Consider the following 26,851-nt stretch of genomic DNA (forward strand, 5'->3'; position numbering starts at 1 on the left):
TCCCGGCAGCAGAAACTGGGCCAAGTTCTGCTGGGGGTGGCACCAGTTCCCAACACTGGTAGGGTATGGCCCCAATTTTAAAATAAAGCAAAATAACAAAATACAGACAACACCAATGACCCCATTTCTGCTAAAGTCAACGCAGACACTGGTGCAGCCCTCCTGGTCTTCACCTGGGCCAAAAAGATAGCCAACCAGGGGATCCCTGAGCACCACAGTCCCCAGTGCAGTTGGCTCATGTCCCAATTTTATTTTTGTTTGATTATACCTTAAAAATTTACAACACGGGGCTGGAGGATAGCACAGTGGGTAGGGCGTTTGCCTTGCACACAACCGACTCAGGTTCAATTCCCAGCATCCCATATAGTCCCCTGAGCACTGCCAGGAGTAATTCCTGAGTGCAGAGCCAGAAGTAACTCCTGTGCATTGCCAGGTGTGACCCAAAAAGCAAAAAAAGAAAAAATATATAAATAAAAATATACAACACACTGATTTATATTAAAAAGTAACTTGGTTTCTAAATTAATGGTAGGGGACTGGAGGGACAGTACAGCAGGTAGGGCAACTCTTTGCATGCTGCCAACCCAGCTTCAATTCCTTCAAATATGGTTCCCTGAGCACCACCAGAAGTGATTCCTGATTGCAGAGCCAGAAGTAACCCATCAGTACCACCAGTGTGGTCCAAAATAACAAAAGATTTGAAAAGTAATAATAAATTAATTTCAATGTTATGATAACCTGCTTCAAGGACTGCCCTGACTCCAAAAATAATCTTTGTGAGTGAGAGAGTTCAAATGGCTCGGACATATGCATTGTGTGCCGGAGAGTGATTCTCAGAACCACATGCTCCACCCCAGAGTAAGTACAATGAGGTTTCACCCTGAAGGCCCCTAAGCAACGCCAGTGAGGACTGAGCAGCTCCCAGAACTCAGCACCTCCAGATCCACACCAACAGATGCTGGTCTGAGCACTTCCTCAGCATAATGAGTACCATCTGGGAGCCCTCAGGAAATAATCATTTCCATAAAACAATTTCTAATTCAATTTCTAAATACAATTCCTTCACCTGCAATAATAAACGTTCTATGAAATGAATGTTTCCAAGTCTCTTAAATATGGTTTCATTGTGGTATTTATCATCCAGGTATCTGTATTAGTAGTTTCCTCTCTCCTTTAATAATTATTGCCACAAGAAATTGTTGACATAATTTCTAGCTATTTATGTCAATTGAAAAATAAAGGATTGAAGGAACCAAATGAACAAAAACATCAGGCTACAAATGAACACAACATTTAGTTAGTTTTCATACCTGAGTATCCCCAGAGAAGTTGTTGTGCTAGAATATAATTAAATTCATTCTTAGAAAAAGCCAGAATGGTTACATTTTTCATATGATGGATACAGAAATTATTCTGCATAATAAAAATAACACTGCTTGCAGAATCTCTAAATATCATTACACAGAAGACAAGACATAGGCAAAACCCCAAATATAATGGAAATGCATTTAAGAATTAAAGATGTATTTCAAGCAAACTAAAACAAAACTAATTGTAGAGACCCTTAATTTTTAAAAAAAAAAAAAGCCAAAAAGAGCGATGTGAGAGCTTTGTATGTAAGAACTGCATCTCAATAATATAAAGGCATTTCATAAGTTACTGCAGTTTTTTGTATTGGTTTTCATCATACATCATTGAGACAGTATAGATAAAAATTAAGGAAGGGAAGAACTCTGATTTTCAAAACATTTCAGTTACTCTACAATTCACTTAATTGTCAGTCTACAATAAAGAAAGAAAGGTTTTAATTATGTATTTCCACTGCCAGCTTATGGCAACTAGTGATAATTATGTACTGCAAAGAATTACTCCATGTACATCTAACTCCTCTTATGACCAAAGCAAGCAGTTTATTTACAAAATACATCTCTACAAATCTATGATATTCATGTATTTAGGTCCTTGAGCTAAGTTTAGCTTAATAACTTGGCTTAATAATAGAGACCAATTTCTTTAGAAGCATCTTATCAGTCAATATACTTAAAAGATAAATTTAGAACAATGTTGATCTAAAACACCTGAAGCTGGCACCAAATTACTACTTTTCCTGATGGTTTCTAAACTTGCTGGATTTATAAATTTAATATATATATAATGTGTTATAACTATAATATATAATACATAGACTATATTATGATTCCTGCAAAAAATATGACAAATCACAACACAGCCAAGCAAGCACTGTAAATCCTCTGTCCCTCCAACAATGAAATTCATGCTTCTCCTAACCACATTCACGTCAGGAGGCCCCTGTGAGGCAGCCAAGGCAAGCCCTCTTTAACCTGACTCTATTTTCTATATTTGACCACAGACCCATCACAGAAATTCGCAATGTGTTGTACACAGCTGTTGCCACTAAGCTGTGAGTTCCTTCAGTTTTATTCAACTAGACACCATCTTAACTGTGCCTGGCACAAGGGGGAAATTCAAATTAATGATTATTGAGTCTGGTCCATAAACCTATGCAACAAGGTAACAGTAAATATATATTACACATGTATGAGCAAGTTTTAAAAATAAATAAAACCTTGATGCCAACAGATTAGTCATTCCTATCATATGTTTAACATTTTTCAAATTATTTCCTCAAAAAAACACACTTGCTTTTCTAATATTTTCCCTATTTCTGAGAAAAATAAACTAGACCAAGTAAAAGAGAGGTGGAGATGGGGAGAGATAATCATAATTGCAGTGCTCTCCAATTCTACAAGTCATTTAAATTCTTCAAACTCAGGATTTCAGTCTCTATCTCTCAAATGATGATGATCTACTTCAGAAGAGAGCAAACAAGATAATGGAAGACACTTATTTGACAGAGAAATATTAGATCATAGGAAGAACAGCAGGGATTTGCCTTTTCATCTTTATGCCCTAGCTCCCTGAATATTCCCACTCTGTTTATTGTTGACAGACAAACAAACTGGCCAGCCAAGCACTGGGAACACAAGACTAAGAGGTGGATCCTACCCTCAAGGCTTTAAAGTCAGCCAGCCAGGAGCAGGTGAAAAGAGGTAGTGCAGGCCCAAGAACCACCATATATAGAAATACAAATGTGAGAAGACTTTCATTCGGGGAAAGAAGGAGGTCAAGTATCCACCCTGCAGTGGACACTCTGCTCTCCGCTGTTGACAAGCCTCACTGAGCACTGCCCTCATGAGCTTGAGAGAGTGCACACAAGCATTTGGGACAACAGACACAGAAGAGGAAGACAGAATGGACCAAGGCCACTGAGAAGGGAAGTTCAATCAGGGAAAGCCTCAATTCCACACCAGCAGGACCAGATCTCCCTTCCATTTGCCAGTGTCTACTGGAGACGATTACAAGGGAGAAAGGGATCAGAAGGGCACCAAGCACAGGCAAGAGGAGACCACATTTCATTTCTAGTAATAACATTACAAGCTCCACAGAGCTCTCCAATAGCAACAACATGCCGTGAGAGAGAGGAAGGGGCCATCAGAAACAAGAACCTGAAACTGTACATGACCAAGACAGAGTGGGGATCGAATCTGAGCAACTTCATGGATAAGGGGATCTTTCTCAGCAGGAAAGATAAAAGGGAGGAACAGATTTGGAAAAGGACAAGGACTCAGGTTGTGGAAGTACGAGGTGACAATAACTACCATTTTGTCATCATGCTTGGGGTATTACATTAGTCCATCTGTAATATATATAGTTCATATTGCAATCAGAGAAATTATTAATATGAAAAGCAGTAGAAAGGTTTTCAATAGCTATTCTTCAGTGATCATAAAAAAAATGGATAAGACTTAGAAAGACTGACTTCTGCCATCCTCTCCTCGAGACTTATTCTCAAACCCAGGTATGCGGGACTAGTAACTGAAAACTCCAGGCTTCAGAGTTGGAAATGGGCCTCCTCCTCCCATCTCCCAGCTATTCTGGCCTCCTGGCAGTCATGCCCACGAACTGCCTCCAGGCACCATTTAAGCGCAATAATAGTCATGATCCAGAAATTCACAAATGATCCCAGAGGAAAGCTGAACACTACAGACATGTTTCCCCACCATGTGCCTGACTGATTTCACCAGGGCGCCTCGGAGTGGGGCAGCCATTTTCCCTCCATCTGCTCCAAAAGAACCCAAGTAGCCACACTCACAGCCAACCTTCACAGGCTCATTGCGAGCCCCGCCCTCCCCCACACACACACATGAGAATGAATCCACTGAAACACCAAAGTATGTGGGACTAGTGACTGAAAACTCCAGGCTTCACAGACTTGGGTATGGGCGACCTCTCCCCATCTCTCTGCCCTTCCGGTTTCCTGGCAGTCATGCCCAAGAACTGCCTCTAAACATTTAAGTGCACTAACAGCCATGATTCAGAGACTCAGAAATGAACCTCAAAAGAGAGCAACACGTCAGAGATACCTCTAAACCCCAAATATTTTAAAAAGTTTGTAAATCCATATAAATAGAATCTCCTACTTTTCATAACAAGCAGTACAAAAAAATTATTTAGCATCTGCCTATGTCTAGGGTGGTGGTGGGAAAATTCAAAATAATGGTGGTGGAAAGGTGTAATGTTGTGGGATTGGTGTTGAAATATTGAACTTACATTCAATTATTCAGATGCACAAATGAATCACAATTATTGTGAACAACTTTATGAAAAAAATTTTTAATTAAAAAGAAAAAAAGGAAGAAATGGGCCTACCAGACAGGTATAGCGTTCTTTATCCCCCAAATGCTAAGTATAAATTCTTCTCCAATGCACATGGAACACTTTCTAAGACCGACCACAAAGCTAGATTGGAAATAAATGAAATTATTTTTATCTAGAAATCATATCTACTATCTTCTCAGACCTTGATGCATTCAAAGTGGAAATGAATCATAAAGAAAAACTTCTTGTAGAGTTCAACCAGTGCTTTGATATCAACCCTTTAAAAGTAAAAGGCCCTCCCGCTGATCATCGATTTGCTCAAGCGGGCCCAGTAATGTCTCCATTGCATGTTGAAAGTAGACTATGGACCAAACATGATTGCCATTCAATGCCTCTTTTGCAGACCACAACACACAAAAGGAGAGAGAAAACAAAAGGAAATGCCCTGCCACAGAGGCAGGGTGGAATGTGGGGGATAGGGGTGGGAGGGATACTGGGATCCATGGTGGTGGAAAATGGGCACTTTTTGTATAATCAAAACCCAAGCACAAAAATTTGTAAGTCTACAACTGAATCTCATGGTGTTTCACTAATAAAAATAAAAATAAAAGCTTTCTCTGCATCTATTGATATGATCATATGGTTTTTATCTTTACTTTTGTTGGTATGATGGATTATGTTGATTGATTTCTGAATATTAAACCACGCTTGCATCGCAGGGATGAATCCCATTTGGTCATGGTGTATGATCTTTTTTGATGAGTCGCTGGATTGTATTTGCTAATATTTTGTTGAGGATCTTCAAATCGTGTTCATCAGGGATATTAGCCTATACTTTTCTTTGTTGGTGGTGTTTTTCTTTGCTTTTGGTATTAGGGAGAAATGTGCCTCACAGAAGCCGTTTGGGAGAGTTTCTGTTTTTTCAATTTCCTGGAAAAGCTTGAAGAGAACTAGCAGAAGGTCTTCTTTAAAATGTTTGGAAGAATTCACTAGTGCATCCATCTGGTCCTGGGCTCTTGTTTTTGGGAAGACTTTGATTACCACTTCAATTTTCTTGATATGAATGGGTCTATTCAGGTATCCCAAGTCTTCCTGGTTTAATCTTGGGAGATTATAGGAATCCAGGAATTTATCCATTTCTTCTAGGTTCTCTTGTCTCGTGGCATACAGAATCTCAAAGTAGTCTCTGATGATCTTTTGAATTTCATTGGATTCTATTGTGATGTCCCCTTTTTCATTTCTGATTTGTTCTACTAGGGTTCTCTCTCTCTCTTTTTTAGTGAGTGTTCTAGTGGTTTATCAATATTATTTATTTTCTCAAAGAACCAGCTCTTGGTTTCATTGACTTTTCAGATTGTTTCTTTGATTTCCATGTAATTAATTTCTGCTCTAAGTTTTATCATCTAACCCCATCAAGAAATGGGGTGATGAACAGAAACTTTCCCAAGGAAATCCGAATGGCTAAAAGGCACATGAGAAAATGCTCTGCATCACTAATCATTAGAGAGATGCAGATCAAAACAACAATGAGATATCATTTCACACCACAGAGACTGGCCCACATCCAAAAGAACAAAAGCAACTGGTGTTGGCGCGGATGTGGCAAGGAAGGGGCCTTCCTTCACTGCTGGTAGGAATTCCGAATGGTTCAGCCCTTCTGGAAAACAGTATGGATGATTCTCAAATAATTAGAAATTGAGCTCCCATTTGACCCAGCATTACCACTCCTGGGAATATATCCCAGGAAGCAAAAAAGTATAGCCAAAGTGACATCTGCACTTGTTTGTTCATTGCAGCTCTGTTTACAATAGCTAGAATCTGGAAAAAACCTGAGTGCCCAAGAACAGATGACTGGTTAAAGAAACTTTGGTACATCTACACAATGGAGTACTATGCAGCCGTTAGAGAAGATGAAGTCGGGGCTGGAGCGATAACACAGCGGGTAAGGCATTTGCCTTGCACGCAGCCAATATGGCCGACACAGGTTCGATTCCCAGCATCCCATATGGTCCCCCAAGCACTGCCAGGAGCAATTCCTGAGTGCATGAGCCAGGAGTAACCCCTGAGCATTGCCGGGTGTGACCCAAAAAGCAAAAAAAAAAAAAAAAAGAAAAGATGAGTCATGAAATTTACATACAAGTGGTACTACATGGAAAGTATCATGTTAAGTGAAATGAGTCAGAAAGAGAGAGACAGACATAGAAAGACTGCATTCATCTGGGGGGAATATAATGTAACAAAATGGGAGACCAACACCCAAGAATAGCCGAGACAAGTACCAGGAGGTTCACTCCGGGGCTTGGAGGCCAGCCACACGTTCTGGGGGAGAAGCAGCTCAGATAGGGAGGGGATCACCAAGTAAAGGGCTTTGGGAGGATTCTCCCAGGATGAGAGATGCATGCTGAAAGTAGACTATAGACTGAACATGATTGCCACTCAATGCCTCTTTTGCAAACCAGAACACCCAAGCAGAGAGAGAGAACAGAGGGGAATGCCCTGCCACAGGGATGGGTATGATGGGGGTTTGGGGGAGGGTAGGAAGGATCTGGGAGCACTGGAGGTGGAGAATGGACACTGGTGGAGGGATGGGTACTCAATCATTGTATAACTGAAACCCAAGCACAAAAATTTGTAAGTCTATAACTGTACCTCATGGTGTTTCACTAATAAAATTTTTTTTTAAAAAAGAGAAACTTGTAGGGGGGGGTCAAATATCTCAAAATTAAACAACTAGAGAAAATAAAAGAAGAAATCAAAAGTTTTCTGGAAATGAATGAGAGTGAAGACACAATTTACCAGAACACATGGGACACAGCAGAGGCTGTTTGAAGAAAAGTTCATAGCAATACCAGCATACATCAGGAAACAAGGAAGTTCCTGAATAAATTAACTACACAGTTTAAAATATTAGTGAACGTGCGACAAAGGGAACCCATAGCAAACAACAAGAAACAATTAAAAGTAGAGCAGAAATCAATAAAATGGAGACCAAAAAAATCAATTCAAAAGACCAATGAAATCAAAACCTAGTCTTTTTGAAAAAAATAAACAAGACTGAAAAACCAATAGCTAGAGTTACAATAAAAAAAAAGTTTAATGAAACAAATCAGAAATGAAAGGGGAGATATCACAACAAATACTGTAAAAATTCAAAGGTCATTAAAGATTACTATGAAAACTGTTATGCCCAAAATTGAAAAACATAGAAAATGCAGATAAATTCTTTATTTCTTATAACCTTCAAGGTCTTTATCAGGAGGAAATGAAGCATCTGAACACACCAATAACTTGCAAGGAAATAGAAATGATAATCAAAATCCTCCACTAAAACAAAAGCCCAGAAATGTACAGCAAGTTTTTCAAAATCTCCAAAGAAGAGCTGTAGGATAACACTGTTCTGTCCTTCCTGCATAACCTCAGAAATAGTTGATAGTTTATTGGACTGAGGAAAAGAGAAAAACACCTTAAGAGGTATCTTGCCCTTGAGCATTCAGGAAGGGCTTTCTTATGTTGATTTGGCTACCTGACTGGGTGGAGTGTCAGCCAGACTAGAAGGGAGCTGGAGAAGGAGAGAGCAGGGCTGAAAGATGGACTACCGAGAGACTAGCAAGGGGAACATGTGCTTGAGAGAACCTAGGCCCTCCACAATATAAGTTCTTCTATGGGATAAACTTCCTTGTAATAAACTGCCACTAAGATCAACCGGCCTGGCCCTCGTCTCTTCCTTCATCTGCCCTTGGCCAACAGCCGTCCCAATGCAGGCTACACACAGCAGCTCTAGGGCACCGAACACGGGCGGTGAGATAGAGCCATCCAGAGAGCCCGCGAACACACAACCTTCTGCGTGCATAGTTTTTTACAGCTGGCGTCCCTTGGGCGGGCTCGAGCTACCAACTAAAGGTAAGAATTGCCTTCGGTGCACCCCCACTGTAGAACGTGAATGGGAGAATAGGATTTTTTAGTTTGCTGGGAGTTAGAATCCTAACAGCAATCCCCCACTAAGATGGGACAGATTCTGGGCCTTCCCAAGATCTTTCATAGTGTCTCGAGCCACACTGAACAGGCCAACACATTTATGGATTTGATTCACCGTCTCTCCCGCAAGATAGGGAACCCAGAATTCTACATTTCCAGAGACCAGCTCCGGTCCTGCTTTAAGGTAGTTTATGAAGTTAACCCATGGTTCCCAGATGAAGGGACTCTAGAAACCAAGATTTGGGAAAAAGTTAAGAAAAATGTCTATAAGGCATCTAAGGAAGGGACTAAGATTCCCCTAGAATTCTGGAATACCTGGGAGATTGTTGATTCTATTCTCTTGTTTTGGAAAAGCACAGTTGAGGAGGAGGAGAATATTAGCAATAATACGGCCTCAGCTCCTCCCCTACCTAAGTCTCGAAAGGGTTTTCATAGTGAAAATATTTCTCAGGCTGATGAATATAGCTTCACTTCCAATGCATCAGATGAAAGTGATATGGATTATGAGTCTGCTAGCACTTACTCGGATTATGAGTCCGAGAGTAGCTCAGCAAAGCGGCCTCCAGACCGCTCGGGACATGCTCCCAATCGCCCAGTACAGGCTGAGAAGAAGCAGCTTCCATCTTATCGCAGGTTAAGAATGGATTCTCTCGGTCGTATCAAAACGGCCTGTGCCTCATACGGCCTACGTCTCCGTACTGTAGGGAGTATCTTACAGACTGGAGTAAAAAGGCTTACTGGGTACCTCAAGATTTTCGCATGGTTGCTAAAACGTGCTTAAACCCTTCTCAGTACCTACAGTGGAGGATGTGGTTCAGTGATGAGGCCAAGGCAAAGCTTCAGAGCCTAGGCCAGGCTGGATGGAAATTTTCAGATATTAAGCTGACTTATGAGATGTTAATAGGTGAAGGGAAATGGCATGACCCAAAAAGGCAAGTCACCTTGCCTCGTGCTGTTTTTGCTCATATCCGTGACATAGCCCTGCGTGCATGGGAGAAGATTGATGCAGATGCAGAATTTAAGGGAAGTTTTACTAAGATTGTCCAGAGGGCCTCAGAACCCTATGCAGATTTCATAGGGAGGTTGATGGAAGCTATTGAAATGCAGGTTAAGTGTAAGGAAGCTCAGGAGCTGTTGACTAAACAATTGGCCTTTGAAAATGCTAATGAAGATTGCCAGGCCATTCTGAGCCCTATCAAAGAGAAGGAAGATATAATGGGGTATTTGAAAGCATGCAGCATTGTTGATTCTGTTAAATATAAGGTGCAGATGAAGGCTTTTGAGGCCTATACTGTACAGAGGCAAGCTCAGAAAAGATGTTTTAATTGTGGAAAACCAGGCCACTTTCGTAAGAACTGCAGGGCACCTCCCAAACATACCATTGTGAGAGCACCTCCTGGGCCCTTTCCCAGGTATGAGAAGGGAAACTACTGGGCCAGAGACTGCAGAGCCAGACTTGCACCTCCCGGGCCCTGTCCCAGGTGTAAGAGAGGAAATCATTGGGCCAGAGATTGTCGCTTCAATTTTGATGCAGCTGTTGACCCCAATTCGGGAAACCTGCAAGGGCACCAGCCCCAGGTCCAGCAATATCAGGGGATGTTCCCAGCTGCAGCCCCTCTCCCCAGTGTGGAGTTTCAGAGCTCCAATCAGTATACTCCCTGCAGCCAATAACGGCAGGAAGCGCAGCCCTGGATATTCCCTGCCCTGATACGGTTACTATAACCCCTACCCAGTTTTACTACAATTAAATTCTGGTATAAAGGGACCAATCCCACAAGGCACTGTAGGCACTACTTTTGGGGAGAAGCAGTTTGACTTTTAAGAGAATGCTGCGCTTTAAGCACACCACCTCTCCATATTCAGTGGACATATGGCATGCTTAATAAAAAACGAAAAAGGAGGTATTTTCTCAACTGAATGTAGCAGGGAAACTCCTCATTCGAGGAAAAGGCTATGCTTTTGTTTCAACAGATGATAACCCCACTGAGAAACTTTGGATCCCATTACGTCTCATCAGAAGTCGAATTCATCTTCCTGAGTTGGATCTCAGACCAGCAGAGACTCACAACCCTTCAAATTCCAGCCCCAAACTATCTCCAAACTGATTTCAGCTAGAAGTCACAAAGGAAAGAAGAGGAACCTGCATCAGAGGACCTCCAGCAAGGTCTCTAGCTCCTTTTGATGTAGGCAGGTAGACAGGGAGGGCCCCCTCCCGAGGCAATGACAAAAGCCAGCCCTGCAGAAAATAGGAAAACAGGAACTAAGGCTTGATAAGACCCTCACCTGGCTCCAGCAACAGACCCAAAGAAGCTCCTCTAGGAACAAAAGGCCAGGAAAGGAATTTCAAAGAAGACCATCACCACTCCCATCCTCCCTGGCAACCTCCTTAGCAACGGGACATTTACCTGGGAAGAAGCCCCACGTGGGGGCAGGTTGGAGGAACCCTATAAAGGCTACCTTGAACAAAGGAAGCGCGCGCATTTGCTGCCCGAGCCCATGTGCTGCTTGTGCCCACGTGGCCGAGCACATGTGGTGCCCGAGCACATGTGTCGCCCGCATCTCCCCTCTTGAGATGCGTACTTTCATGCTTTCGTGTCTAACTTTACTCTCTCACTCTCTCTCCCTCCCTCCATACCTAAAAATCCTCCAAATAAAATCTATTTACTTCACTGCTTGTCTACTCCTGAAATTCCTTTCTGCGAGGCGAGACAAGAACCCAGCAACCCTGGGTCCCGAGTGGCAGGGGCGAGTGGGGAGAAAGTGACAGTCTTTCTCCTCCCCGCTTCACATAAGTCACCCGTGGGGCCCACCTACATCACTTTAACACATCACGAGTTCACATTAAGGCATTTTTTATGCCTTTCTCTTTACAGGTTGAGGATTAGACAACGCCCGGCTTCCATATTTTGAATTAACGATACTTTACTTTTACCCTTTTCTTGGAATTCACAGGTTCCTGAAGGAGAAAGGAATGGCTTTTAAACAGGAACACCTTTTTATTTCTCTCTAGAATATCCATTTGTATTGGAACTTCCCTCTGTCTTTCTCTCTACTCACAGGAACGGAGGCCAAACACTGATGGTTAAAGCCTCTGATAACTTTAAAAAAGTGTTTTTCTCAAACATAAACTAGGTTGTACATCTATGACTGCTGATGAACCTGATGGGAGAATGGCTGCATTCCCCTACTGAAGTACTCCTGCCAGAAGTTGTGATGCTCCTGTTCCAGTGCTCCCCGGCTGATCCAGTGCTTCCTGAAATTTATCGGACTCCTCATAGCTGCTACCCTTGGATTCATTGCTGCAACCACTCCTGATGCTGTTACAGGAACAACTCTTCAGTTTTGATCCAGACACTTTGTTTCTTCAGAATGGGACTAAATGACTCTCATCATTGGTGACTTTCATCACCCCTGTACAGTGCAGGACAATTGGACGCTTACTACAAGCACTACTCTGGGTCCAGGGTTGGACTGAAATCTTACTACAACTAATGAGACTGTCTTGTATTTGGAATTGTTTCTCTATTTTAAATTTTGTGTCTTTTGTAAAAAAAAAAAAAAAAGGGTGGGGGAATCTTCCTGCAAACTCAGGTATTTTAGATTTATTGGGTTGCTCCCATCAGAGTGCTCCCATTTCTCTGTGTTTATTTGTAACTTTCTTTGTGTTCTGTTGACTTGTAAATTATTGTTTTTCTCTTTTCCCTAAGTCCTTTGCATAGTTTATTCAGATCAGTGTTCTTTTTGTATGGACACAAGAAGACATGCTTTTGTAATGTGACTCTCAGTGATATTTCATTCCTGGGCATCTGCTTTCTCAACTTAAGCCTCAGTTGCCCTCACTTCCTAGCACCCCTAAAGGCAGGGTCCCGACGAGGGACTGGATGGACCCAGGGCAAGCTGTAAGCTATGTGCTACCCTGGCATAGAGATGGGCCTGGCCAAAGTGCCATAATGCTTAACTATAAGTTAAGAGCTTGGTCATGGACAAATGCTGTCATGATCCAAAAAGTAATAACTAGATTTGGACCCTGCTAGGGCTAGGAATGATTAATCTGGCCTGAGCACTGTACTCTGAGTCTATGGCAAGATGTTCCCAGGAGAGCTGCCCTACAAGTCTCAATGTTATCTCTTACTGTGTCCACACAAAAATAGCTAGTAATTTTTCCTGTTTCAAATTTTGTGTTTTTTGTAAAAAGAAAAAGGGGGAGATGTAGGATAACACTGTTCTGTCCTTCCTGCATAACCTCAGAAATAGTTGATAGTTTATTGGACTGAGGAAAAGAGAAAAACACCTTAAGAGGTATCTTGCCCTTGAGCATTCAGGAAGGGCTTTCTTATGTTGATTTGGCTACCTGACTGGGTGGAGTGTCAGCCAGACTAGAAGGGAGCTGGAGAAGGAGAGAGCAGGGCTGAAAGATGGACTACCGAGAGACTAGCAAGGGGAACATGTGCTTGAGAGAACCTAGGCCCTCCACAATATAAGTTCTTCTATGGGATAAACTTCCTTGTAATAAACTGCCACTAAGATCAACCGGCCTGGCCCTCGTCTCTTCCTTCATCTGCCCTTGGCCAACAGCCGTCCCGATGCAGGCTACACACAGCAACTCTAGGGCACCGAACACGGGCGGTGAGATAGAGCCGTCCAGAGAGCCCGCGAACACACAACCTTCTGCGTGCATAGTTTTTTACAAAAAGCTACTTCAAATTCTTCTCAGGCTCTTGCAGGAAGTCAAGAAAAAGGAATCCTCCAAACAGTTTCAAAAAAGCAAACATTACCCTGATACCAAAGCAGACAGAGACATAACTAAAAAAGAAAAGCATAGGCCAGTTTCACTGATGAACACAGATACAAATACACTAAACAAAATATTAATGAATCAAATAAAACAAGATATTAAAAGGATCATACATCAAGATCATACCGAGTAGAATTTATCCTAGGGATGCAATAAAGTTTTAATATATGCAAGTCAATGTAATGCACATATCAATATAAAGAAAACTAAAAATCATATGATTATATCAATAAATGTAAAGACAGTATCTCACAAGATCCAACAGTCATTCATGATAAAAATCCCTTTATAGAAAGGGATAGAAGAAACTTTTATCAATATAACTAAAGCCATTAACCACAAACCCATAATAGCAAAAAACTAAACGCCTCCCCACTAAGATCGGGCAAGAGACAAGGTTGTCTGCTGTCTTCACTATTATTCAACATAGTAATGGAAGACCTTGCCACATCAATGACAGAGAGAGAGAGAAACAGAGAGCCAGCAAGCGAGTGAGAGAGAGAGGAGATTTGAAGGATATCCAGATAAAAAGTCAAACTAACACTATTAGCAGATGACATGATACTATTCTTAGAAAAACACTAAAGGCCCTATAAAAGCAAAAACAAAACAAAAGAAACCCTTCTAGAGATAATAAACATCCAGTAATGTGGCAGGCTAAGAAATTAACATACAGAAATTCTGGGCATTTCAGTATGAAAATAATGTACAAAGAGAAAAAATGTTTTTAAATTCCATTCACAATTGTACCTCAAAAAAACAAAACAAAGCAAAAAAAAAAAGAACAAGTTATCTGGGAACCAGATTAAGGAAGAGGTGAAAGACTCACATAAAGAAAACTTTTGTCATTAATAAAAGAAATATAAGGTCCATGGAAATGGCAACACAGCCCCTGTTTATGGAATGAAAGAATTAGTATTATCAAAATGACCATGCTCCCCTAAAGCACTGTAGAGATACAATGTAGTCCCTATAAAAGTACCCAGGATATTTTTTACAGACAGAAAAAAATGCTGTTAAAATTTGTATGGCTTAATAAATCCCCCCAATAGACAAAGAAATCTTAAGGAGAAAACAAAAGATGATGGAAGTCTTTTCTTTATCCAAATTTAAAGTACATATAAGGCTATAGTATTAAAGACGGTGGGTTCTAGAATAAAGACAAATTCCTGGACCAACAGAAAAGAATCAAAAGTTCAGATACAGACCCTCAGGTCAGCTAATCTTTGTCAAAGGAGCTAGAAGAGTGAAATGGAGAAATGAAAGCCTCTTCTACAAATATTGGTGAGAAAACTGGTCAACCACATGTTAAAAAATTAAATCATTCCCCTTTCTAACATCATGCACAAAAGTCAATGAAAATGGATTAAGGACCTCAATATCAGACCTATAAAATATATTTAGACAAGTACAGACAGAAACTTTCATTGATATTGAATTTTGTGGCACCTTCAATGCAACTGGCTAAGCAAACAGAAGCAAAAAGAAAGAAACAAATAAACTACATCAAAGTAAGAAACATTAAAAAGTAAAGTAAAAGTAAATGCCCTCCTGTTGATCATAGATTTGCTCGAGCAGGCCCAGTAATGTCTCCATTGGAGACTTTGTTGTTACTGTGTCTGACATATGGAATACTCTCGGTAGCTTGCCAGGCTTTCCGAGAGGGGCGGAGGAATTGAACTCGGGGCGGCCATGTTGGCTGTGTGCAAGGCAGACGCCCTACCCGCTGTGCTATCGCTCCAATCAAAGAAACATTGATGCCACAAAAAAAAAAAATGATGACTAGAATGTGGTTAGAAAAAAGCACTTGCTCACTCATCAGATAAAGAATGACTATTCAAGATTATAAAGCTCTTGTAAAACTTAGCAACAAATAAAACAACTTCATCTAAAAAAAAAAACAAGGGGCCAGAGACATATTGCAACAGTTAAGTAAGCAGTTACCTTGCACTCAGCTGCTACAAGTTTAATCCCCAGCATCCCATATGGTCCACCAAGCCTGACAGGAATGGACTCTGAGTGCACAGCCAGGTTTAGTCCAATAAACAAAAAAAAAAGGGGGGGGGGGGAGTGGATGTTTCTTTCTATTGGTCCCATTCTTTTCTTTGTCACTTAATATCAGGGAAATACAAACCAAAATGAGGTATCACCTTAGACCAGTGAGACTGGCACACATCCAAAAGAACAAAAGCTAGCACTGCTGGTATGGATGCAAGGGTAAGGGACCCTCATTCACCGCTGGTGGGAACATCAAATGGTTCAATATCTTTGGAAAAGAATATGACCTTCTTAAGTTTCCATATGACCCCAGCATATCCACATGTTGGTATTGACCCCAATGGGCCAAAAATACTATTTCAAAAAGACATTTGTGCCCGTATGTTCACTACAGCACTATTCACAATAGCAAAGATTTGGAAACAACCATAGTGTCCAAGAACAGACAAGAGGATAAAGAAATTGTAATACAAACACACAATGGAGTATTAGTATCAGCTGTAAGAAAAGATAAAATCGTGCAATTTGTCTCTACATGGACGCAACTAGAGTATTATGTTGAATGAAGTCAGTCAGAAGGAGAGGGTCAGACAAGTGTGATATATAAAAAAAGAAAAAAAGAAGAAAAAAAAACATAGTAAGGAAACAATGGCCAAAGGCAATATAGAACTGAGACTTGGTCTACAGAACTGAGCTTTCATAAAGGTCACAGATTAAATGAGTAGGGCTTTGGGGCACTCTGGTGAGGGGGGATGGTACTGGAACAATATGCGCATGAAACTATCATGGTTTCATGGTAAACCATGGTAAATTGCAGTACCCTGATAAAAAAAAAACAGGGGGTAGGGCATGGGACTAATTCTGGTCTAGAAAAAAATAACAAGGCATTACCTGGGGATTTATTTCAGCAGCACTGCATGCATGAGTTTGAACCCAGCGCCATAATAAAGCTAAATTTAAAACACAAATATAATATAAATGATAGGCACCATATCTATCACCTATACCACGAAACAAAAATCCTAAAACAGTTAGAAATTTGGGTTATTTAATAATGACAATAGTGAAGTTACTCAAAACCATGCAGACAACTTCTAAAATAACTGTGTCACACACTATGGGTGACAGACAGTGAAGATATTTCATCTAATATTAACAGACCAAGAACCGGAGATAAGATACTGCTTTAATATAATCTCTAAATTATAATTCAAAATCCACAGTAGAGGAGAAAATAAAAAGCCAAAGTGGTAAGAAACAAGCTGGCAGAGATCAAATTACCTACATCATCATGTAATTAAATTTATCTCTAGAAACTGAACAGGGGCACTTAGGGTGAAAGAAGTTGTGTCCTATACCCAGGGTATCTGGATATCTGAAAAACTTTTACTGATGATCATTGGCCTTCTATCCTTTCTACCTGATATGCTTCTAAATTTGGACTGATTTCCACATCCATACCCACCTCAGAATAAAAAATATTCAATTAACAAAATTTTATCTTCAGTAGAAAGTGATGCACCACACAATGAATAATTACAGATGGATTTACAATCTTAACCAGTGGAACAAATGCAAAAATATACAGGCTAATACCTAACTTAGAAAACATCAGAATGGAAAGGATAGTCGCCAAAGTTGAAAGATGATCAACTTCAAACACAGACCCAGCCAACAGGAATCCTCAGAACACTTTCGTCCTGATGCTGCTACACTGGGCCTGTCTACACCAGCACATGCTGCTGTGACGGGCAGGATAGCAGAGGCATCAATCAGCAGGGGCACCAGACAAGGCTGGGAAGAGAACTGCCTGAGCTCAAAGTCTGACCACAGTTGCCTATACCCACTATAGGACTGACAGCTGAAGAGAGAAAGCAAATGGAAAAACACCAGAAAACTAGGAAGTACCACACAGACCTAAGAAATTATTCCCAAAATATGTATCACTGTCACTGTCACTGTCCTCCCGTTGTTCATCGATTTGCTCAAGCGGACCGGGTAACATCTCCATTGTGACCATTGTTACTGTGTTTGGCTTATCAAATACGTCACGGGGAGCTTGTCAGGCTTCGCCGTGCGGGCGAGATACTCTCAGTAGCTTGCCGGGCTCTCTGAGAGGGGCGGAGGAATCGAACTCGGGTCCGCCACATGTATCACTTCATTTAAAAAGGAGACAATTTTTAATAGAATGTCATTTTTGAATTATTTCAGATGTCAGAGTCCAGTACTCAAACATCTTAAAATTTTCATTAGCTAAACCATGTGAAAGAGCTATCAAATTTAAAATGAGTGACTACTGCTAATTCTCACTGATTAAACTAAAATAGAAAATTTATTTTAAAAACTGCTGGTATTTTTCTCAATAAATTTAAAAAACAAAGCAACTATATCCTACCTCGGGTTTGAGCAGCTTCCTTTAAAGCAGCAAGAAGATGAGGCTTCAAGTTGTCTAAAATAAGTCTTCCTTCAAGACCTGGGAAAAGGGACCTAAAGTTGAAAGAAACAGTGATTATGACCTTCCTACAATGATCAGATGCAGACATTCAACCATATAATTCCCCATCAGTTAAACACACTACTCTATTTTATATAAACTATAATGTATACCTCAAGTGACAGGAAATATTCTGAGATCAATTATTATCTAAGACCATTTTGAAACACAGGGCAGTATCCAAAAGAAGAATATATCTAAACCTCTTAGAATAAAACATACTTTTTCTGAAATGGCTGGCTATATCCTATTTAAAAAATTACTTAATATACTAAATTCAGATTAATCAAACTGAAATCTTAACTCAGTACATTGCCACTGTTTACAACACCCAGTTAGGGAAGTTGCCAAGAAGTACAACTGTGAGGGGGAGTTAGGAAGCGCAGGGTGTGGGAGGGGGCCAGGCTCAGCCTGGTGGCCTGCTGGAGAGCCCACCTAGCCTCTGCCAGGGTACTTCCTTCCCAGGACCCTAACACCAGCCTTGTCTGTTACACTCAGCCCTTGCAGGTGGCACCATAGTTCAAACTGGGACTTTGTGCTCAGGAGACAAGTGCTACAAAGCCCAGAGTCATGGTCCAGGCACCTGCATGGAAAAATTCACTTAAGGGATAAGATACATGGCGCTTCTTCCCTTCTGCATATAAAGCTGTATCTTTTCCTATTCTCATCAAGTTCTCCAACAGACTTCCCCCTAACTATACAATCGATGTGGATCATCAGTTTGTGGATTTTCACACAGATAATCAACGAATTCCACGAAGAATCAAGTTTACTCAGTGTCTTCATTTCTCATCCCGGGCCTACCCACACTGCCTTTTAAGACATTTCCAGAAAAATTTCCAGAAAAGAAAGGATTCCATAGGGATAAGGGGCTGAGGCATATCTAAGGGTAGATTATGCAGCTTTGTTTCCTGTTTAAAAAAAAAAGGGATTTTTGCCTTGGATAGTCCTCTGAGGTAATATAAATAGCATCCTGGTCTGCTACGGATGAGGAGAAGGGGACGAAGTGACCATTCTGCAGCGGCAGCAGCTCGAGCCCCAGCAACTCGCCGTAGGCTCGGTCAGAGAGCACGAACTCGAGCAGGTGCAGTCGGTGGGGGGCCCCGGGGGACGGGGGCGCCTTGCGCAGCACCTGCCGCACCCAGGCGGGCGTCACCTTCCGCACGGGCCGCGGGCCCAGGGCCAGGGCTGCAGCCAGGTGGGCTGGCACCGTGGCGACCTGCTGCCCCGCGCCCTGCAGGTAGCTGAGCACCGTGTCGGTGTAGTCCAGGCTGGCATCCAGCTCGGAGAAGCAGGCGTGCTCGGGCCGGACCCAGCGGCCGCCGCGGGAGTGGACCACGGCGTGCGGGAGCAGCTCGGCCAGCAGCGGCTCCAGCAGTGGCCTCCAGGGCGCCCGTACGCAGGGCTCCTCGGGCCACAGCCGGTAGATGGCCTCGATGGACAGCAGCAGGTCCGCGCGCCCCCCGGCCTCCAGGCGACGGATGGAATCCAGGACCAGGGACGCGTAGGCCTTGGGCACGACGTTGGCGATGAGAAACTCGTTCCACAGGGCCGCGGGGTCCCGCCACTGGTCCAGCTCCCTCCACTTGATGCTCCTGCGGTTGTCCGTCAGGCCAAAGAACCCGCTGACATGCACTGGGAGCCCTGTCCGGCTCTCGTCCCCAGGCGGCAGGGGCAGGAAGCAGAAGGCCCTGCCCAGGAAGTCCGGCGTGGCACCCGGCGCCTCCTCGCCGCTCGGCAGGGGCATGGCTATGCCGATGATCGGCACGAACTTCAGCTCATCGGCCAACACGTCCAGCTCGCCACTGAGCCCACGGCCCCCCACGCTGTTACACACCAGCCAGGACGTCTTCTGCACGTGCTGCCCCCTCTCGTCCTCCAGGGCGATGTTCACAGGGTAAGTCACGCAGGTCACGCTGCTGCTCGGAACCTTCTTGCAATAGTCACTGATCGCGGTGCCCAGGATCTGGATGGAATCCGGCCGTTCGTGTTTCCCAGACTCACTCTCCCGCGCAGTCACTCGAAAAACCAGTTTCTCTGTCCCATCAGGTTCTCGGACATGCAAGGAGACTTCCTGCACACTTTTTAGGAAGAGCAGTACCGTGTCTGCGTCTGCCCGGAATGACTCAAACAGCTCCAGAACCTTCTGCTTATTGTAAAGGTTATTGCTCAGCTGTGACGGTTGCAGGCGAAGAGGGAAACGGAAAAATGTTCCTGGAAAATGTCCGTTTGTGAATGTTTCCTTGGTGCTCCCAAAAATGCCAACAAATGGTGCAAACTGGTCTGAAAGTTCACTTATCTCTTTGCTGTCATCCTTGAGATTCCAACACTGACCGGATTCATGTAGACCAAACAGTGTCTGGTGAGGATCTAACATCCCAATCTGGTCACCACTAAAAATACAAGGAACATCTGTAAAGGAAAATTCAGCAGTTATGGTCAACTATCAAAAGTTAACAGACTAATCACATTATAATGATAATTCACACCAAACTAATACACAGGGTAAAAAGCATGAAGCAGAAAATGACTATACAGATTTATCTAGAAACAAGTAATCTAGCTTCGAAAAGACTATTCTTCTAACATGAAAAATTATTTATTTTGGTTTAACAAACAGGCATAGAGATTTTACATATTACTTAAAACCTTCAAGGACTTATTTAAAAAATGAAAAACATAGAATCCCTAGATATTTCTGTCAGGCCCTACTTCCATGTGAACCTAAAACAGAATTTTATCCTATGCTAAAAATCAAACTTCAATGGTAGAATCTTTGATAAAAAGGGTAGGGGGAAGAAATAACCAAGCAGACAATTCTGTGCACCAAATTGCTCAGTTAGTGTGTACCCTAGAGGAAGTCAGAGGTGATTTATTTAAGTCTTTGGGCCACATTCAGCATTGCTCAGGGCTTATTCCTGGCTCTGCGCTCAGGGATCACTCTTGGCAGTCTCATGGAACCATATGGGATGCCAGGGATTGAACCTGGGTTGGCTGCATGTAAGGCACATTCCCTACCCACTGTACTATCGCTCACACACCCTGGAGGAAGTCTGAAATGAACATCAGTGGGTATCATTCCTCCGCCTCTCACACTGCAGGCCCCCCTCATACTGGAAGCATCTAAGGCAGGCTTGAACCCAAATGTACTGTTTCCAGGGATGCATTTGGTACAGAACAGCCCCTAAACCGATACCTAATGCTTCACCTACTCCTCATCCAAAGACAGATATTTACACACTCCCAAGAAAACTATCTGCATTTTCCATACTGTATTTGGATAAGTTCTTTCTTATGGTGTCTTTTTAAGGCTGCCAAAGGGACATTTTGACATGTTCTAACACCCATGATGATTTTTAGCACCTAAACTTCAGGCAAGATGAAACTTCAAAGATGACCTTTATTGTACAATTTTCATCTGCAGGCGGGTTATCACTACTCCTAACTCCTCAGTTACTGATCATTTCAAACAGGAAATATTATGGCCACCAAGACAACCACTGAAAACACGTAGCATGTGGCGCTCTCATCTGTGTTCTTTCTCAGAACATTCTGACACCAGTCCTGGGAGACTGAGAGGTAAGAAGGAGGACCTATAGATTTTGCAATTCCCCAGTTAGACGAAAACCCTCCAATTTATTATGTCCCATATAACTCTGCTCAGTCTCAAACAAGGAACAAATCGAGGTGCGACAAAAATGCAGGCAGTTGGCTGCATTCTCTAAATGGTTCACTCCCAGGCACATTTCCATACCAATACAGCTCACAGTTGGGCACCAATCAGGTCAAAGCTCACAGAATTTAATGTGGGGCTGGGCGTACAATGTTTAGGGTATAAGCCTAGGGCAGACCAGTCTCAGACATGGTCTTCTGAGTATGACCATGTGTGGCCGTGGAGGCTGCTGAGTATAACCAGATATGGCCCTGGAGTCCCTGAGCATCACTGGGAGTGTCCTGGAGGTCCCTGAGCAACACCAGGTGTGGCCTTGGAGTCCCTGAGCTGATGTGGCCACATCACCAGATGTGATCCTGAAGATCCTGAGCACTGCAGAGGTAGCCTCAACGGTTCCCAGCATCAGAGGACCTGAGCAGCACCAACCACATCCTCAAGCTCTGAACCACTGGTCCAGCTGGCCAAATATCACACAGAGACCTCCTAGCCTCCTGAATACTGGGTGCGCCCCTGCCTCAAGAAAAAAACTTAACTAAATATTTTATACTAATTCCACAAGATCATGATGACATTAATTTTGAATATCATTCAGTGAAACTCTCATGTGGGTCCCTTAGTAACTTTAGAAAACTTGGGCCACACTAATCCATCATTGACAACCTTCTTGCCACTCAAAACAATATCAGCTCCAGAGTTAAGGGGAGTCATTACAAAGTACAGGTTAAAGTTATTTTCAGTGTCAAGGCTGAAACTCCAAAGCCCACACCTGTTATATGATAGACGGAATTAAAGCCGATTCCGAATCTCCCAACCTTCAGAGGATCGTCCCTCTTCCTGCTCCTGGCTATTTCCTGGATGCCACACCAGTCCTCCACTGTGAACACGGCGTCATTGTAGACATACAGCGCTGCCCCTGCACAGGGAAAAAGTCAAAATGATGCGCACCTTTGAGAAAATTCTCAAAGAAAACTGTTATCTTGAGAAGATGGAAAGTGTATATTAAATACTTAAAATCTGCATTATGGTCTTGGATTATTTTCAAAATAAAAATAAAAACCCAATAGTGAAATTTACAGGCAGGCAAAAAATGCAGTACTGTGGGCCAAAATAAAAAAAAAAACTGCAGGAATTCTGGTGCTGAGACAACACCTTAAACACGAGACAAACAAGGAAATGTGTCATAAGGTACTTACTACCTGTGTATTACTTAATTTTTTCCTAAATAGCATAAATTTTTGGAAGTTCAATTTATCAGTAAATATACATCTTAATGTATCAAAAGAAACTTCTAAATAAGAAAACTTGTTATAGTATTTCATAAAGAAAAATGTCCTTTAATAAAGATAAGCGATAAGCTTAAGTTTGTCACATTACATTACTTGCATAATTGAAACTGCTAACACAACAAGCTGTGATAAAGCACTGCAGAATAATACTGCCTGTCTTCTAGTGGTCCACGTTTGGGTCCCTTTAATATGTTACTTATTTAATATGCTTGGAATTCCACTCTTTGAGACTACATATCAGAGTTTCTGAGATTCTTTGAATATATCAAAAAATAGTCATTAACCATATTTTAAGATTAACCATTTTCATTTTTAGAAGTGAAGTATGACATAAATGTAGTAAGACACAAGATCTCCAGAGTACAGGCTGAATTCCTACGAAGTGAATAAACCTAAGTAATCTGTCAAAATAAATTACAAAGAATATTCCAGCATCTCCAGAAGCCTATTTTCACACACCTGTACATTCAAGTTAAATAGATTATTAAAAATCGCCTATTAGTGCAAAAACCTTATTCCCAGTTCTGAGTCTTACCCTGATATGGTGCCATGTCTTTGGACCAAAGAGTCTCAGTTCCATACTGAGTTTCATCATATAAAAATTTGACTTCTGTGGCTCCAGCATCTTCTGCATTCTGAATTAATTCCTAAACACAAAATATATCAGAATCAATACTTGATATGAAGCAATCCCTTTATTTGCCTATAACTTTTAAAAGTAATTTAAGTAAGAAAAACACTATTTGAACCATTTAAGATCTAGCAATATATGAAAGTAATATGTAAGAGCATGGTGAAAAGATGGTGAGTTCTATAAATATACATACAAATACACATACTAAGTCACAATTTTAACATACCTTTTCTGCCTTTTCATTTCTCTTACAAATCCCATGACTATATATAAAACTGTCTATTATTTGTAATGTACCCAAATTCTTCCCTTTAAAAGAAATCACACCTTTGCTAAATTGTTGGAATTTGCTCCAATCTGGCCCTGTTTGTTCTGCCATGTGGGATGAGCAGACCCACTTTCTCAGTCACCAAAAATCAGGACTTTTTATTATTCACTTCCCAAATTCACTGTCTCTCAAGAAAACATGTATTAGTATGACACTTTCCTGAGAACTTGATGCACAAACATATTTTTGTCCTAGACTAAGGAGAAAGTTTCTTAAAGGTCAGAACTGATTCATCTCTTTCGTAGCAGTGTTCACTGCAGGGAGCACTGCATCATTCACTCATTTGTTCACTTATAAAGAGAAAACTTTATTTTCCCAGCAGCTAGTGGTCACTTAAAGGTGGACACAGGAAAGGAGAGAACAGAAAAGAGCTTTTATTACTCTCAGACTGTTTATATTGCAGTATCAATAACAAAGCCTTGCTCAGAGCAAAGAAGTGAGTCAGCCCCTGGGAAAGAGACAGTTGTGCAATTGAATGAAATTAAGGAATAGTTTTGTTACTAGACTCTTCAGCTGTAACATCAGCTGCTCAAAACCAAACTTAAACACCTGAACCACAACCTTATCTAAGTATCTAATTAACTAATGCAACTTTCTGTAACTGCCAGAATTTTTCTTTGTTTTTATTGAGTCACTGTGAGATACAGTTACAAAGCTTTCATGTTTGAGTTTCAGACATACAATGATCGAAAACCCATCTTTCCACCAGTGCACATTCTCCACCACCAAGGTCCCCAGTATCACCTCCCCCCCCCATCCCAACCCTCCCCCTGCCTCACTGGCAGACAATTTCCCCCATACTCTTTCTCTTTTTAGGGATTTTGGTTTGCAATACAAACACTGAGAAGCTATCATGTTTGGTCCTTTATGCACTTTCAGCACACACCTCCCATCTCAACAATCCCTCCAGCCATAATTGACTTAGTGATCCCTTCTCTATACCAGCTGCCTTTTCCCCCAGATCATGAGGCAGACTTCCAAATATGGAGCAAAATTCCTGGCCCTTGTGTCTACTGTCCTGGAGTGTCAATCTCATATTATGTTATTCCACAATTATATTCCACAAATGAGTGCAGTCATTCTATGTCTGTCCCTCGCTTTCTGACTCATTTCACATAGCATGATACTCTCCATGTCCATCCACTTATAAGCAAATTTCATTACTCCATCTTTCCTAACAGTTGCATAGTATTCCATTGTATAGATGTACCAAAGTTTCTTTAACCAGTCCTCTGTTCTCAAGCACTTGGGTTGTTTCCTGAATCTGGCTATTGTGAATAGTGCTTCAATGAACATACAAGTGAAGATGTCATTTCTACTGTGTAGTTTTGCACTCTTGGGATATATTCCCAGAAGTGGTATTGCTGGATCATATGGGAGCTCAATTTCTAGTTTTTTTTTCAATTTTAGAATATTTTTATTATCTCAAAAGGAAACTTCCTGCTAGTCCATCATCCCCAGCACTTACTACTAATCTGCTGTCTGTCTCAGCAGATTTGTCTTGTCTATATATTTCTCTGTATTTCACATAAATAAAATCCTCCACTGTGTGATCCTTCCTGTTCACTTGCGTTACATAGGATTGTTTTCAAGGTTCATCTAGACTGCAACATATGTCTCGATGCTTCATTCCTTTGGTGGCTGAACAATATACCATTTCACAGAGTCCCCATATTGTTGCTTATCCATTTATCATTTGAGAGAAATTTGTTTTTTTTCCCACTTTCTGGTTTTTTTTTAATAGTTTATTTCTTTATTGAATCACTGTGGGAAAAGTTACAGAGCTTTCGGGTTTAGGTCTCAGTCATGTAAGTATCAAACACATTTCCCTTTACCAATACTTATTTTTAACCGTGAACCCCAATAGAACCCCACCTCCCACCCCTCCCAATTCCCGTGAGGCAGATGAGTTCTAGTTAATACTCTATCTACTTTGACTAGATACATTGTTTCGATAGAAGATACACAATTATTGTTTAGAGTTTACGACCCCCCCCCCAATCAGATATGCTGAAACAGTGTTGTGAAATGATTTGCTTTCTACAGCTTGGTTTAAGAATAAAATGATGTTGCGCGGCCGCGTGATTTTCGATTTCTGCTGTTTCACTTATTAACCCTGGAAGTATTTCCATTAAAAGTTAGATAGTCAAGAGATTGGTTTCTGTGCTCTGGAGTCGTGGCCGTGCTGGAGAGCCGCTCGTGGGGGGCAGCGGGTGACCTCGGTCGGGCGTGAAGGACGGCCCAGAACGCCCCCATTCCCATGAGGCCCCCGCTACCCCCCGCCCCCGGCTCAAACCTGCTGTCCACAAGGCTCCCGCGCAGCCGCCATCCTTCTTTCCAGAGAGGAGCAGGCGAGCGGGACAACACCCTTTCCCCTCCGGGCAGGCCTGATGCCGCGGTCCAACACACAGTCCATTTGCTTTTCTGCTCCAAGCGGCTGGTTCTCTGTGCTAAGTCCTTGTGCCTCCGGGGCCATGGCCGTGCCGGAGAGCCACTCCTGGGGGGCAGCTGGTGACCTCGGTCGGGCGTGAAGGACGGCCCAGAACGCCCCCCTTCCCATGAGGCCCACGCTGCCCCCCGCCCCCGGCTCAGACCTGCTGTCCACAAGGCTCCCGTACGGCCGCCATATTTCTTTCCAGAGAGGAGCAGGCGAGCGGGACAACACCCTTTCCCCTCCGGGCAGGCTTGGTGGCGCGGTTTAACACATAGTCCTTTTGCTTTTCTGCTCCAAGCGGCTGGTTCTCTGTGCTAAGTCCTTGTGCCTCCGGGGCCGGGGCTGTGGCCGTGCTGGAGAGCCACTCGTGGGGGGCAGCTGGTGACCTCGATCGGGCATGAAGGACGGCCCAGAACGCCCCCCTTCCCATGAGGCCCCTGCTGCCCCCCGCCCCCTGCTCAAACCTGCTGTCCACAAGGCTCCCGTGCGGCCGCCATATTTCTTTCCAGAGAGGAGCAGGCGAGCGGGACAACAACCTTTCCCCTCCGGGCAGG

General features: G+C 42.4%; 1 protein-coding gene across 1 annotated transcript in view; it reads right to left on the bottom strand.

The window, feature by feature from the left end:
• The window catches only part of SACS (sacsin molecular chaperone), an 80,215-nt gene that overhangs the window by 16,622 nt on the left and 36,742 nt on the right, over positions 1-26,851 (bottom strand). Inside the window, exons 5-8 of the mRNA XM_056133054.1 lie at positions 23,437-23,548; positions 22,382-22,528; positions 18,881-20,354; positions 17,844-17,935 (exon numbers count right to left, since the gene is read on the bottom strand). Of these exons, the coding sequence (XP_055989029.1) occupies positions 17,844-17,935; positions 18,881-20,354; positions 22,382-22,528; positions 23,437-23,548 (1,825 nt within the window). The remainder of the gene's footprint in view (positions 1-17,843; positions 17,936-18,880; positions 20,355-22,381; positions 22,529-23,436; positions 23,549-26,851) is intronic.

Source organism: Sorex fumeus, unplaced genomic scaffold, assembly GCF_029834395.1.
Source record: "Sorex fumeus unplaced genomic scaffold, SorFum_2.1 ptg000095l, whole genome shotgun sequence".
Lineage (NCBI taxonomy): Eukaryota > Metazoa > Chordata > Mammalia > Eulipotyphla > Soricidae > Sorex > Sorex fumeus.